Raw genomic sequence first — 15,648 nt, 5'->3', positions numbered from 1 at the left:
AGTTACATTTTAACAGTGGGAGGGAGGCAAAAATTGGACAGGCCAAAGGTGTCAAACTCAGTTCCTGGAGGGCCACAGTCCTGCACAGTTTAGATATAACCCTAATTAAACACACCTGATCCAGCTAATCTAATCATTTAGGCTTATTTGAAAACTGCATGATATGTGTGCTGGAGCAGGGTTAGAACTAAACTCTGCAGGGCTACGGCCCTTCAGGAACTGAGTGTGACACCCCTATAGGCCTATTAATCTCAAACTAGTTGTTTTTAATTAAAGGAATCAGTTATTTAGAATAAAAAGACATTTGGGCTGTTACCAGGCAAATCAGTATCAACAAACTCATCTTTTCAATGCAGAGGAAATGCACAGGCTTCATCGGAAGTAGCATTTAGATGTATTTACACACTGTTTAGTGCAGGACAAGAATGCATTTAACCTGCAGTTACACATGCATGAATAATGTTTTGATATACAGTACAAGACATAAAATGTTGAATACTCATTTGAAATTATAAGAAATTAATGATAAAAAAAAAATCAAAAGAGACTTTAAATGTGAAATTAAAATGGCCTGTATGTGTCAGCAATGCCCTGTCCCAAATGGCACACTCCGGACTTGTGGACTTCCTCAGAGTCCACACTTTGGTGACGTCATATAGTGCAGACCTATAGGGCCCTTGGGACAGACTCGATCGTCACGCCGGAAATAACGGTCTGGTTGTTTTTTGACAGGAGCTGCAGGTTCAGGGAATATGATGCCTATGTTCCATTCGAACTAAGATTACAATTTTAACACATAATAAACATTTGCGTGAGTTTCAGATGAATTTACAGGTTTAAATATAAATACTAGGTTTACATATGACTCAGTAAAGCCCTGACATTCAGTTCTATTTATTTAATGAATCATAATGCGATCGTATTATTCAACACGCTATTATTATGTTTGAGAGATCAATCACTGGTCGATGACCATAATGTTTATATAAACTGTAGGTTACAACTGGTAAAATGTACACCTAGGTCATAAAAACCGTAATGATACCTACACTTAAATATTTTCTTCTCAGCCATGTCATCAATTGCTCTTGAGCGAAATCTCCTTCCATCCGTTGTCTGATTGGCATTTCGCAAGGATTCCTGGGTAGTTAAAGTGTGCGGAGCCTGCATCTATGTGGGCTTCACGGAAGACCGCTTCAAGGATACAAAGGGGGCACTGCTGAGCACACTTCAGAGCGTTAAAATGTTGAATGGGATGGCCTACGGACTCGTAGACTTGGCGAGCATGCGCAATTTAAGTCCACGAGACCGAAAGTCCACATGAAGTGCGCCATTTGGGACAGGGCCCAAGTCACTGTTAATAAGTGAGTCATTGCGATTGAACCGAATCATTTAAACGGTTGATTCATTCAGGAACGAAACACTGTCATGTTGCTCAGAGACGCAAAACTGTGCTTTGGTGGCTATGTTTGGAATTATTTTTTGTTGTAGAAATAGAGCAAAAACAGGCAATATGGTGTCTAAAACACAAGTCTCTTAATTAACTTGTTTACTAACCTGTTGTAAAATATATATATATATATATATATATATATATATATATATATATATATATGTATGTATGTATATGTAATCATGATTATTTTTGGAGGAAAAGACGCATTCTTTGTGTGATTTTGATTTACTATATGAAATGATATTAATATGTAAATTTTCTGCCCCTATATCTTCAATTTTGTGATCATTCTAAATGCATTTTAGCAGACTGAATCACACAGTGAAAGAACGCACTTTAAATGCGTGCGCACTTCAACACAACAATTATGATATTATCGCACACTCTGCACAACTGTCTTTTTGGCTAATTTGTGCAAAACCTCTTGCTAAAATGTCAAAGCTTCATTTTAACCACCAATGCAACGATGCAATTATTTAGCTTACCTCTACATGCTTGCGAAGGGTTGATGTTGAGATTTTATAACCTGCTAGTTTGGTCTCCCTAGGCGAACACAGCTTACTGCATAATAAAGCATAAATATGTCCAGGGGTTCACTTCATTTCCTTCGAGTTCAACTTCAGCAGAATATGACGGGGTTTCATTTTCAGCTGTATCTGCACCACTAACGCCTGTTTTGTCCGTCTGCTTCTTTCTTGTGATTTTAGCGCCAGTTTGCTCTCCTGCCCATTATTTACTGACGTAGTTTCCAGGGAGCGATTTTTATTTTTATTTTTTTTACTCCGTAATTAATGTGTTTTAAAATGTAGCAAAGTACAATACTTCAAACAAAATATACTTAAGTAAAAGTAAAATTACAGATTTTAAAAATTACTTTAAGAAGTAGAAGTACACAAAAAAGCTACTCAATTACAGTAACTCGAGTAAATGTAATTCGTTACTTTCCACCTCTGCACACACACAGGGGACAGAGAAGCTATCCAAACCCCAATTTCATCTAGGATGCTGGCCTACAGGGAATTCCATTCCTCCTTCCACACTGCATGTTCGTCCAGGAATTTACGAATTTCCTCTGACTTGCTCTTGAAGAATCATTCTTAGAGTGGTGTGGAGTAGTAAATAAAGATCTGGGCTGGAAACAGGAAGCTTTTAGTCCCACACCTGAGTTACTTAACCCCAGGTTATTCCAGGGGGATTGTTTCTGTGCTGTGTACGTAATGTTGCTAGCTTACCAATGCAAGATAATGCAAATGCCAAATTAAAATGAAAGGTTTTTGGGAGAAATAACCAACAGGCAAATATTGCACATTAATGCTTAAACTGAGAGAAGCAGAGATTGTGATCACAATTAAAATCAGCCTTATCTGAACTGAAGCAACACTGAACTGACTTTTAGAGCTTTACAGCAGAATATGAATATCTCCATAGTTAAGTTTCTTTAATTGATTCTGCTATCCTGTTCATCACTGCTATCCTGCTTTGACAACCTTTTTTGTATAAAGTGCTGTAGAAGAAAAGGTAACCTGACTATATTAAATGACTTGTGTAAAGGGATGGTACACCCCAAAATAAAAATTCTGCCATCATCTACTCACCCTCAAGTTGTTCCAAACCTATATGAATGTTCTGTATGTTTCTGTTAATTATAAAAGAAGATATTTGGGTAACCAAACAGTGAATGGTCCCTATTGACTTTTAACAGTATGGAAAAAATACTATGGAAGTCAATGAGGACCAGCAACAGTTTGACTACCCACATTCTTCAAAATATCTTCTTTTGTGTTGAGTAGTGGAAAGACATGCATTTAGGTTTGGAACAAATTGAGGGTGAGTAAATAATGTCATTTTTGGTGCACTATTCTTTTAAATATACTTATTAGTAATGGCACAGGAAGTGTCTTAATTTTCATAAGTATTAAACATACTTGTTACAGACCCTCCTCAAGTTTGCAGTTGGTTGAAATTTATTCAGAGTTGTAAAGCTTCTTTCTTTTTAGACATGCACAATATCAGCACCATATTCCAGGATTGAATTTTGTGTGTTTGTTTGTTCTTTTGTTTGTTCATTCATAATATATTTATAAAAACAATTATTTTTAAATGGATCAGTATGAGCTAATACTGGATATATTGTGTCCACTAATTTATTTCAATAACTTTTGCCACCACCGGTATATTCTGTCAGTCAGAATTGGCCAAAATTATTATTATTATTTCTTTTTGTTGTTGTTGTTGTTCTAACTATGTATTTCAATGTCTGTGTGTCTAGGAGCTGCCATTTCCAAGTCAGGTGATCTACAACAGGGTTGGCAAGTGTGGAAGTCGGACAGTCGTCCTGCTGCTGAGGATTCTGGCAGAAAAGCACCAGTTTAACCTGGTGTCCTCTGACATCCATAACAAAACCAGACTAACAAAACATGAGCAGGTCAGTGGATGTGTGTGTGTGTGTGTGTATGAGACAACTAATGCCTTTGAGAAATTGTATAGCAAGCGAAAAGTACAGCAAGATAAAAAGCATACTATGATGAAAACTTGCTGATGTGATTAAATAAAGGTGTTTGCCAAGGGAAACGGTCTCTGAATGCCAGCGGCAATGAAACACATCCGAATGGCACTCATTGTGGAGAAAAATGCACACTTTCCTCCTTTGCGGAGAGGAAAAGAAAACATTCTGTCATCCTGTTTGGGTGGAGTCAAGCCATCACACCTCTACACTGCTAAACTCAACTTATGAAAAGCTAAAATAAGCAAATTAATTAACACTCATATACGTTTGTTCAGCAGGAAAGTGAAAAAAAGTGACTAATGTGAAAATGAACTTTTTCATTAGAAATCTGGCCATATCCAGGAGTACACTCATAATTCTGTCTAGATATTATGGGACTTCTTGAATAAAATTATTTTGTGAGTGTTACATTATTCATAGGTTTTAGAGAGTAAACTGGTTAGATGTACAGTAAATACTCAAAGCTAAGCTCAGAACACATACAGGTTTATTGCCATCAGAAAAACTGTCCTAAATGCTGTTGGGTGTCCAGGCAGATAGAGAGCAAGTGAATAACAGCCAATGAACATGAATCTCAGTGCGTTATATTTTTAGTATGTTCTCTATCATTCGTGTATGACTGTATTCTGTGAAACTGTCTGTCAACTCTCAGTTAATATAATTTACTCACCCTTATGTTATTGCAACCTATATGACTGGCTTTCTCTCCATGGAACTCAAATGGAGAAGTTCTGAAGATTCTGATGTTACAATAAATGGTGGACCATCGTAAAAGTGGTCTATACGACTTGCAGGTATTAATTTATTCATTATAAATGTAATTTATTCAGAAAATATATTACATATACATTTGCTCATATAATATATAGTATGTAAAAATAAATGTCTAAAATACATGCCTACAGTGACCTAAATTATGTTATAGTGAGCAAAATAAAGAATCATGTCATTCTAATAAGGTTTTTTTTTTATTAATCTCAAGACACCAAACCACTGACCACTTTACCCAACCCCTAAGGTGTTACTTATGATGTGGTCCTACCAACACCTATTTTATCATTATTTAGTACAGTGTATGGCTGTCTGTGTGCCCATATAACTGTTTACGGAACAGGAAATGATCTCATTAAGATGATGTCACAACCTCAGGTTGCTACAGACTTTGTGTGTTTTGGCTTTGATGCAGTGTTTGATAAAGGATTGAAGCTTGAGTAGAGCACTTGTTACAGTGTGGTAAGCTGTTTGATGGAGATGTGGGTCAAGAGAGGGAGGAACATAAAGAAGTTTAGGTTTTGGTATGAATGGTATTACGCCATCCCACTCTTCATATGGTGATCCGTTATAGGGATTGTTAAGTCTCCTTATGCCTGTGTGTTATGTTTTTAGAGACTGTAACTTGCATTTTGGGACACATGGGCTCTATCAGAACTGACTGGGGCCCCAGCTGGCCCTCATTAGGAAACATTAATGTAATGAGAAGTCAGCCTGATCAGATGACCTACTAACTTTCCACTGCACCACGCACCGTCCACACGAGAAATGTTTCCTTGGTGTGTGTGATTCTGATACTTAGAGAGATGAGGTCTGTTTGCAGTGCTTTTGCATTTGTGGTTTCATTTTTTTTTTAAATGGATGCATTGCTGTGTCTGAAGAATTATTGTTTTATAGCAACTGAATAAAGTGTAGCACACGTGTGATGTGGTTGTGTTCTTATATCATGCTGTACTGTACACAGACTGATGTACAGTAGTTTTAATTAGTTGTGTAATTATGTTTCAGTTTATGAGTGTTTTGTTTGATAGGAATAATGTACTGTATAATTATATTTTCTGTAGCATGCTTCCAGTGGTTACATTTTGTATAAAATAATTGTATTTAATATAACTTTTTGAATTGCTGCTCTCCAGTTGTAACTTGTTGTACCCCATTGCTATTTTGTTTTGTCAGCGTTGTTGGATAAAGAGATGTTCATGAATAGTTATGTAACATGCATTTTGATCTGTTTATTTGTGTTGGTTTCTTTCCAGGTGGATTTGATGAGAAACATTAGCACTATTCCGCAGCCTTTTTTGTACACCAGACATGTTCACTTTCTCAATTTCACAAGGTAAGCAAATCAGGAATGATTTATCTAAATGTATCTGATCAAGTATAAGATAAAAGCGCAGCCAAACATTGTTTGCTGCTATTAAGTTAGTGAACAATTCAGTGCTCATCCCATTTGTCTCTTTCTTTCTCAGATTTAGGATAGAACAGCCTGTCTATATAAACATCATCAGGGATCCCATTAACCGTTTCCTTTCCAATTACTTTTTTCGTCGTTTTGGGGACTGGAGAGGGGAGCAGAATCACTTGGTCCGCACACCCCAGATGAAAGATGACGAGAGATATCTGGTCAGATGATGTTTATAAATCCCTCCCCTTTCTCCTAATCCCTCTTTGGATTTCCCTCTTTATTATTTTCAAACATTTTTTCTTGTGTTTTAGTCATGTCTGTGTCGGTTTCTATAAGGATGCAGCAGATCTCCATGTAGTGAGCCTTCAGTCAGCACAGGTCCATCTGAATGGTGATATGAAGGACCGACTGTAGTTCAGTGTGCTGCAACAGAGCAACATAAGTCTAGTAATTTATCTCTTCAAACAGATAGGAGCTATACTTACATTCATACAAGTTTACATAGCAAATAGCTGAGTGACCATCAAGTGACTTGACTTGGAGACTTTATTTCTTGAGAGTGAATTTCACCACCTTGGAATTATATGGTTCTGTGTGCATTCTGAGTGGTTTTGAGATATTAAGCTTCAAAGTTTTTGCATTCCATATAGCAAAAATTAAATGGGGAACAAGTCTCTTTCATACTTGAAAATTACCCTAAATGTATTCTAAATGTACAATATCAAAATCCTCTCAAATTTGTTAATGACGTAATCAAACAGACAATGAACACTATTAACAGTGTCAATCCCGAGGCAGAAACAGAGAAACAAATAGAGACATAATTGGAACAAAATTATTGGTCATCCAGTATTTTATATTTTTAATACACTCTGTTAGCTTAAATAATTTAGAAGTTTCATCTGGGCTTGTTGAGATATATAGGTGAGTACCATCAACATAACAGTGGAAACTAATCCCGTATTTTCTAATAACATTACCAAGGGGCAACATATATATTGAAAATAGCAGAGGATCTAGGACAGATCCTTATGGCACTCCATACTTTACTGTTGATAATTGAAGTGACTCCCTGTTTAAATAAACAAAGTGGTAGCGATTGGACAGGTGGGATCTAAACCATCTTAAAGCCGGCCCTTGAATACCCCTATAGTTTTGTAATCGATCTATGTGTATGTCATGATCTATGGTGTCGAATGCAGCATTAAGATCAAGTAAAACTAGCAATGAGATGCAGCCTTGGTCTGACGCAAGAAGCAAGTAATTTGTAATTTTAACAAGTGCAGTTTCTGTGCTATGGTGGGGCCTGAAACCTGACTGAAATTCTTCATAGAGATAATTTTTTTGAAAGAAGGAGCCAAATTGAGCAGACACAATTTTTTTCTAAACTTTTAGACATAAATGGATAATTGGAAATGGGTCTGTAATTTGCCAGTTCATTAGGATCTAGTTGTGGTTTCTTAATAAGAGGATAAATAACCATTAAATGCATGGATGTTTTTCGCCAATCATTACATATTAGGTTCTTTAGCAACTTGGACCTACTGTATATCGAAGAAATCTCTGCTGCAATAGCATAAAACTCTCCTGATATTTTAATATTTGTTTTCTGTCTGCGGTAATTATGAGTGAAAAATAATGTTGTCATTGTGTTTCAAACAGTGCCACTTTAAGGAATAAAGGTGAATTGCACTTATTGAGTCATCAGACATTTAATTATTGTTGTGCAGGAAAAATACACGTACACTATTACTTACCTCAGGTTGCTAATGACCTTATGCACTTTTCACTAAAAAAATAAATAATCAGAAAACAGACATTCTTTTGTCTTTTTTTTGTTATATTGTTTATAATGAATAGACTGAGGAATATTAAAAAGGATGATGTCTGACTTTAAGAAAAAAATTAAAAAAAGTTTAACTAGTGACGTTCTGGGTCACAAAATTCACAAATATTATATTTAAGGGATAATAAACAAAAAAAAATACAACAATAACAATACACAATTAAAAAAATTCAAAAATTATAATATTTCAACTTTGTAGTTAGAACCTTTTTGTTTTCTAAATAAAAACATCACATAATGTGAACAAGTTGTCAGAATAAGAATATGGCAAACATTTTAACAAAAATGTCAGATAGAGCCTTATAATTCCAAGGTGACGATTTGTTGCACAATGAGTGTTTGTGTGAGAGAGACTAAGAGTCTGGCTGTATGTTTGGAAATTAGCTCAGACAATGTGAGCAGAATGAGCAGGAATTGATTAGTCATGCTTGCTTTTTATTCAGTATTCAAGTCAATTGCATTACTAAACGCTCTGATACTCAAGACATTCACATGAAAACTTGGCACTGCTGGAAGAATTACTTCAGTCGACTAAGGATTGTGACAGAATTATGGCTCATATCTGTTATTCATAAAACATAAATGGCCAGTTTCCCAGACACGTATTAATCTGGAACATTAACTGGGACTTTTTTCTTCAAGTTACTAGTTAATTCAGTCCAGGCCCTTTTCTCTGTTAACTCATCCTTTGCTCCGTTTAAGAATTAGAGATCTATAAATATATTAAGTAGGGTCAAGGTTTGGTTAGTTAGCATGGTTTAGTTAGCCCCTACTGGTAGATAGTGTTACTACACCATCTGGTTACCTGGTAAGCATCTAAACACACTCGCACGAACATATATACTGTATACAGTGGGTATAGAAAAAGTTCACATTTTGTTGCTTTGTAGCCTGAAATGAAGATGGACACAATTATTGTTTAATCCAGCTGTATTTACTGAGAGAAACTTATAACATTCAAGTTACAGTACCATGTCAGAAAAAAACTTAGTCACTTAGTTGGAAAAAGGATCACCCGTTTGTGTCAGTATTTTGTTGAACCACCTTTTGCTTTAATTACAGCCTTTAGTCTGTTGGGATATGTCTCTACTGAAACATCAAAACTACCCACTGCAATATTTGCCCACAGCTCAAGTTCAGTTATATTTGATGGTGATCGTTCATGGACTGCAGTCTTCAAGTCATTCCACAGATTTTCAGTGGGGTTCAAGTCTGGACTCTGACTAGGCCATGTTATGACATTTTACCTTTTTCTCCTTCAACCACTGTGTGGTCAGTTTTGCTGTGTGCTTTGGGTCATTGTCATGTTGGAAGGTAAACCTTCTTACAATTGACAACTTTCTGGCAGAGGGCAGCAGATTTTCCTAAAGAATTTAACGATATTTCGCCCCATCCATTTTTCCTTCAATCCTGACAAATGCTCCAGTCCCTACAGAGAAGCACCCTCATAACAGGACATTACCCACCTCCATGCTTTACTGTAGGAATGCTGTTATTTGGATGGTGAGCTGTATTGAATTTCCGACAAGACATATTGTTTGGTGTTTAGGCCAAATAATTACATTTTAGTCTCATCTGCCTCAGAATCTTCAAGGTGCGTTTTGGCAAAGCTCAGTCGTGACCGCATGTGGCCTTTTTAGAGGAGTGGCCTTTTCTTGCAACCCTCCCATACAAGCCACATTTGAGAAGAATTTGTGCTATTGTTGTCACATGCACACAATGACCACTCTTTGTCATAAATTCCTGAAGCTGCTTCAGAGTTGCTGTAGGCCTCTTGGTTGTCTCTCTGACCAGTTTCCTCCAGGCTCTTTCATCCAGTTTGGAGCAACATTCTGATCCAGGGAGGGTCTGTCTTGTACCAAATACTTTCCACTTCTATTATAATAGATTTCACTATGCTTATAGGTATTGATGAAGTGTTTGAATTTTATTTGTATCCATCTTCTGACTTGTGCCTGTCCACAACTTTATCCCGGAGATCTTTTGACAGTGCCTTGCCACCCATAGTTGATTGTTTGCTTCAGTTGCACTACCAAGGACTGAAATGCTTCAGGAAAGCTCTTTTCATGCTGAGCTCATCAAAATGACCACAGCTGATCACAGCTGAAAATCAAATGGTTTTGTGTGCCATTGAGAAGGTGATTAGCTACACCTGAATGTGTTTACAAGTCATTTTTAGGAGCTGGGTGAGCCTTTTTCCAACTCTCTGATTCTGTTCTTTTTTTCTGACATGGTGTTTTATCCTTCACTTGGATATCATAAGTAGCACTGAGTAAATACAGCTGGATAAAACAAAAACGATGTCCATCTTCATTTCAGGCTGCAAAGCAACAAAACGTGATTATTTTAAAGGGGGTGATTCTTTACCCAATGTGTGTGTGTGTGTGTGTGTGTGTATATGTATATGTATATCTTTACTTATATGTATATAAATGCAGCAAATCAGCATGTTAGAATGATTTCTGAAGGATAATGTGACACTGAAGACTAGAGTAATGCAGCTGCTGAAAATTCAGCTTTGTGAGCATCTTTATGATTTGTAATCATAAAGGAACACACATGACACAGGCCAAAATAACACACAGTAGCAGTTCTGTTAACGATGGGAATTGAACCTATCTTAACTAATGAGAGACCACAGTAAATATAATCAGACCTTCACCATATAGAACATAACCTCCTTTTAAGATCCCCTCTCCTGCTGGAGGTCTGGTTAACCACATCACTGTTTTCTATGGTTTAGGATTACTGTGGCTTGTGATCTTTCTCACACTAAACATATCTGTTTGCTTGATTTATATGTCTGTAATAGCTGGGCCCTTTGTCAGGACTGAGATTTCAGATGGTATGCTATTGAAGTTTCATTTTTGATCTTTCCTTTTGAATTTAATTTAATTATTATAATCTGTGACATACTGAGGAATTCCCCACAATCTGCATGGATGTACACACCCACACAAAATGTCAGGCACACTCACAAACACATTTTCAGTACAGCTGGAAGCTGTAGGATAATTTGGTATTGCTAAGTCATCCTATTAGTTTGAAGCATGTGAAGTGAGTTTCTAAAGTGTGTGTTAGAGCATTAGAGAATGACCATGCATATGGGGAGGGGGACTTTCTCACCTGGCATGACTGAAATTTTACAAGCTGGTTTCCTTTCAACACTTAAAGTGTGTTTGTGTGTGTATGCTTTGCTTGGTGGCTGGGTCAGTGGCCCAGTGTTGTCTCAGACAACCCTCAGGTGTGGAAAAATACACACATATACAGAGAGAGACATATAAACTACTAGTCAAATGTTTGGGCACATTTGAGCACCTTTGAGTGTGATTTGATATCATGATCTTAAACCCCCTTTTTTTCCTTCTATATTTTAAAATGCAATTTTTAACAAACATTTCAAAACATAAATTTCAAAAACAATTACTCCAGTCACATAATCTTTCAGAAATCGTTATAATATGCTGATCTGGTGCTCAAGAAACTTTTCCTATTATCATCATTCTTCTGCGAGGTCATTACCCCGCAAAAAACAAAAAACACTGTCTTTGTGTGAGGTATGCTGGCAGACCTTCAAAGCTGCACTGCCCAAGTTTTACTAATGACTGAAAGCATTAAAGCTATACGGTGTGTGTGTGTGTGTGTGTGTGTGTGTCTGTGTCTGTGTGTGAGTGAGTGTGTGTGTGTGTGTGTGTGTGTGTGTGTGTGTGTGTGTGTGCACATAGACAGGAAATTGCCCCTATTAGTGGAACTCATCCAGGTTCTCAGTTCTGTGGCAGCCTTCTTGTCTCCTATTGTCTCGTCTTGTCTCCAAAGGTCTCGTCTCAATTCAGATTTGCTCAGACAGTGGTTAGTCTTAATACAACCAAACATTATGTATGCAATAACCATTATTATTATTATTAATATTAATATCATATTATTGTGCATTCTTCTTTTTTGTAGCTTTTTCTTAACAGAAAAAATGCTTTGCATTCAAAGTGCATATCCATCAGAGTTTGTATGTGTCTCTGTTGGGGCGAAGTGGGGTTCCAGATGAAAGGACATTGATGCGCTCTTGGCTTTTAGACTCTATTCAGATGCACACAGAGTCAGTATTGTTAAAGGAACTGGCTCTCCTGGAGCTCCACTGCTTTGAAGGAATCGCCAGTGCATCAGCTTGATATTGTCAACAAATGAACATGTTCGCAGCGAAAGCAAGTTAAACAGAGCAGTCTGCTTTTTTTCTTTTTATTTATTTTTTGCTCTAGTTCACAATCGCTATCACAATAACTTTTGGTGGAGGAAAAAGTAAGATAGGATAGAGAAATCAGATGATGTTGGATTGAGGGTCTAGCTGCATTTTCCACAGAATGCTGTGCTTTTAGGTCTAATTGAATGTCAAATGTAAATGTCTTTAAACTCTGTCTTATCTACAGATAATGAATGTTTTTAAGCAAACATCCCAATCCATGCATCCGCCTTTATAATTACTGTACTTTTTTTTCATTACTTATAATTATATATTGCATGACAAGAACATGTCCTGTTCATATTGTCCCCCAAAATCATAAGTAAGAAGTAAGAACTTATATTTTGATATATTTGATGTAAAAATGGAAACAAAATACACTGGGTTTCATAGGGCTCCTCTGTCTTGTGTTTTAACTGTGGATGGATTGCTTTTACATATTTTCCCATCTAATCTTCCCCAGTGAAATTAAAGCTTTTGGATCAGATAAAGTGATAAAATATTGTTTCTGTTAATGCATTGGGTCCATATTACCATATAAAAGATAACCATTGTGACTTGGTTTATTTGCTTGTGTAAGTGGTGCCCCCTTGTGTTCACTAGAACAGATGGAAGGTACTTTGGATGGAGGTTTACAGTATTAGAGCATTTAACCCAGTGAAAATGAGTGCATCTATGATTTATAAGCAAATTTTGAGTTTTTGCTCAGTTTGGCAGTTTTTTGGTTCAGTGTGCTGCTTTCTTTTTGGCTGTAGCATCGTTCTTTCTGACTCATTTAGCCTTTTCTCCACTGCAGGACATTAACGTTTGCATCATGGAGAACTACCCAGAGTGCTCTAACCCACGTCTCTTCTACATCGTTCCATACTTTTGTGGACAACACCCTCAGTGCAGGTTATTATGACCCATCACTCTTGGGGTATTAATGTTGACACATGGCATTCACTGAACATGTGCAAATCATATTCTTGTTTGCATTTCATAATTTATCTGAAATGTTTATTGTTATCTGTGGTGATTATAGAGTTAAATAGCTGTTTTGTAATCATGGAGATTTTCTTCCTATTCTGCACTTTCACAGGCTTAAAGGGATAGTTCACCCAAAAATCGAAATTGTCATCATTTACTCAGTCTCAAGTCATTCATGAAGACTTTCTTTAAAATATATACAAAATAAGATATTCTGAAGAATGTTTAGGTTCCCATTGACTTTCATTCAAAAAATAATTTGGGTTTGGGTTCCTTTTGACTACCATTTTATTTAGTGTCATTACAATAAAAGTGAAATGTAAAATGTCATCATTTACTCATCCTTATGTGGTTGAGTAAATGATGACAGAATTTTCATCTTTGGGTGGACTATCCCTTTAAGATCTTGTGCTGTTTTCAGAAATAAATGTTTGTAAGATCTCTTCAGTTAAGCAAGCTGAAATCTTTGTATGTTTTCTTGTGAAATAATTGGCAGGTTTTTTTGTTTTTGTTTTTTTTTGGTCTGCCTCAGGGAGCCGGGTGTTTGGGCTGTGGAGAGGGCCAAACAAAATGTTATAGAGAACTTCCTACTTGTAGGAATTCTGGAAGAGCTGGAGGATGTATTGCTCCTGCTGGAGAGACTCCTACCTCACTACTTCAGTGATGTCCTATCCATCTACAAGAGTCCTGGTGTGTTTTATTCAATTACTTTGAATTCATATGTTAGAAATGAAATAGAAATTAATAAAATAAGGTTATGTGAATGCTAATGCACAAATGAATGAGCATGTTTGAACATGCAGAGATTCAGGTGAAAAAAAAAAAATGAAAACACTCTTTCATTATCTTCTGGGGAGATTTTGTAAACCCATTTTGCACATCAACTTGAAAGCAATAATAACTGAAGCATGTGCCAAATTATTTTTAGCTTTCTTGAATTTCTCTGTGGCTCATAGTTTTGTAAATCTGATTTTTCTGCAGCATTTTGGAAGATGGGGAACCTTACAGGAACAGTGAAGAAGCACGTGCCCACTCTAGAGGCCCTGCAGGTGCTTTACCAAAGGATGAAGTATGAGTATGACTTTTACAATTTCATTCGTGACCAGTTCCATCTCACCAAGAAGAAGATCGGCCTCAAGTCCGCCTCCCAGAACTCTAATCATGAACCTGACTTTCTCCGTGAGCTTGCCCTCAGGACCCATGAGCCTTTGGAGGAGGAGGAGGAGGAGGAGGAGGAAGAAGAGGAAGAGGAGGAAGAAGAGGACATGGGGCAGGAAGATGCCAACATCTGGTTGGTTCAGCCCTGAGTAATAGCCATGGAGGTGTAGGCATGGCAGATATCTCATAAGCTTGATGTCTACGTCCAGTTGGGAGGTAGAGTCAAAATTCCCAAATTAAATTTGGGTGTGTAACCCCTGTTTTAAATGGGACGGCCCTGCAAGACACTGTCAATAGGAGCACAGAAGGGTCTGAATAATTATTTAAGGAGCCAGCGATTGTGGCAGAATGATTTTGTTCATGTTTGTGAAATTGAGTTGCTTATGGTCATTTCCTGGTGAGATGATACAAGATTGAAATTACAGGGATTTTGTTGGATTGTCAGAATGGAGGGATGAACTAATTGTGGTATAACAGACTGCTGTGGAAGTCTGATTTTTAGGCACTACTCCTGTACACCTGGATCCTGGGTGATCGGACTTAACACATCGAGATACTTTCACATGTAAACAAATTCAGACTACGCTACAGAGGCAAGTGAGGATCACAACAACGTGCCAAACCTTCAAAGTGCCAAGGATTACTTCACTAAGCCTAGAAGCTGTAGCTGTAATCACTGTAAACAACTCAAAAACACCAATCAGCTTTCATTATCGTCATCTCATTGTCACTCGCTTCCCCCTCTGGTTCCAGAAACCTGCCGCAACTCTGTGCCAGAATTTCATTGCTAGACTTTTTTGAGAGGATCTTTTTATATTGTACATGTAAAGTGTTGTACAAAGAATCAAAAACTTTTGAATGCCTGCAAGATGTCAAATGCAGCACACTGTTCATCTAAAATGTTTGATGTGGATGTTAATCATTTCCTCGCCTTGTCAGTGTGTCAACTGTTGTGTTCAGTCATTTTATAAAATTGGGCCTTTAAGTTCCCATTCAGTACATAATGTACTAAGAACACTTGAAGTATTAACACAAAAATGTAAATTGTAATGATGTTTTTTTTTTTTTTTTTTTGCAGCAATACAACTTTATCTCATTCTGGATTGCCTAACAGTATATAATGTAAAACTATTGGGATATCAAACAATACCCTGCTAGTTATAGCTAAACAATTCAAAGTTCACCAGTGGTTGACTGATACAGTGCATTACACCATACTCATATGCCAGTGCCTAATGTTTTGGGTAGGATCACAAAAATTCAAGCAATATCAAAATATATAATTTATTCTGGAGGAAAATACTCA

General features: G+C 36.9%; 1 protein-coding gene across 1 annotated transcript in view; it reads left to right on the top strand.

Annotated features, from left to right (window-relative positions):
- The window catches only part of LOC109113121 (uronyl 2-sulfotransferase-like), a 54,117-nt gene extending 38,785 nt beyond the window's left edge, over window positions 1-15,332 (top strand). Inside the window, exons 3-8 of the mRNA XM_042777872.1 lie at window positions 3,726-3,881; window positions 5,990-6,069; window positions 6,203-6,356; window positions 13,012-13,109; window positions 13,717-13,874; window positions 14,166-15,332. Of these exons, the coding sequence (XP_042633806.1) occupies window positions 3,726-3,881; window positions 5,990-6,069; window positions 6,203-6,356; window positions 13,012-13,109; window positions 13,717-13,874; window positions 14,166-14,491 (972 nt within the window). The 3' untranslated portion in view covers window positions 14,492-15,332. The remainder of the gene's footprint in view (window positions 1-3,725; window positions 3,882-5,989; window positions 6,070-6,202; window positions 6,357-13,011; window positions 13,110-13,716; window positions 13,875-14,165) is intronic.
- Window positions 15,333-15,648: the final 316 nt, after the last annotated feature.

This window comes from Cyprinus carpio, chromosome A20 (assembly GCF_018340385.1).
Source record: "Cyprinus carpio isolate SPL01 chromosome A20, ASM1834038v1, whole genome shotgun sequence".
In the NCBI taxonomy this organism is placed as follows: Eukaryota; Metazoa; Chordata; class Actinopteri; order Cypriniformes; family Cyprinidae; genus Cyprinus; species Cyprinus carpio.
Note: the sequence above shows the minus strand (reverse complement) of the source record. Positions and strands in the feature narration are given on the sequence as shown.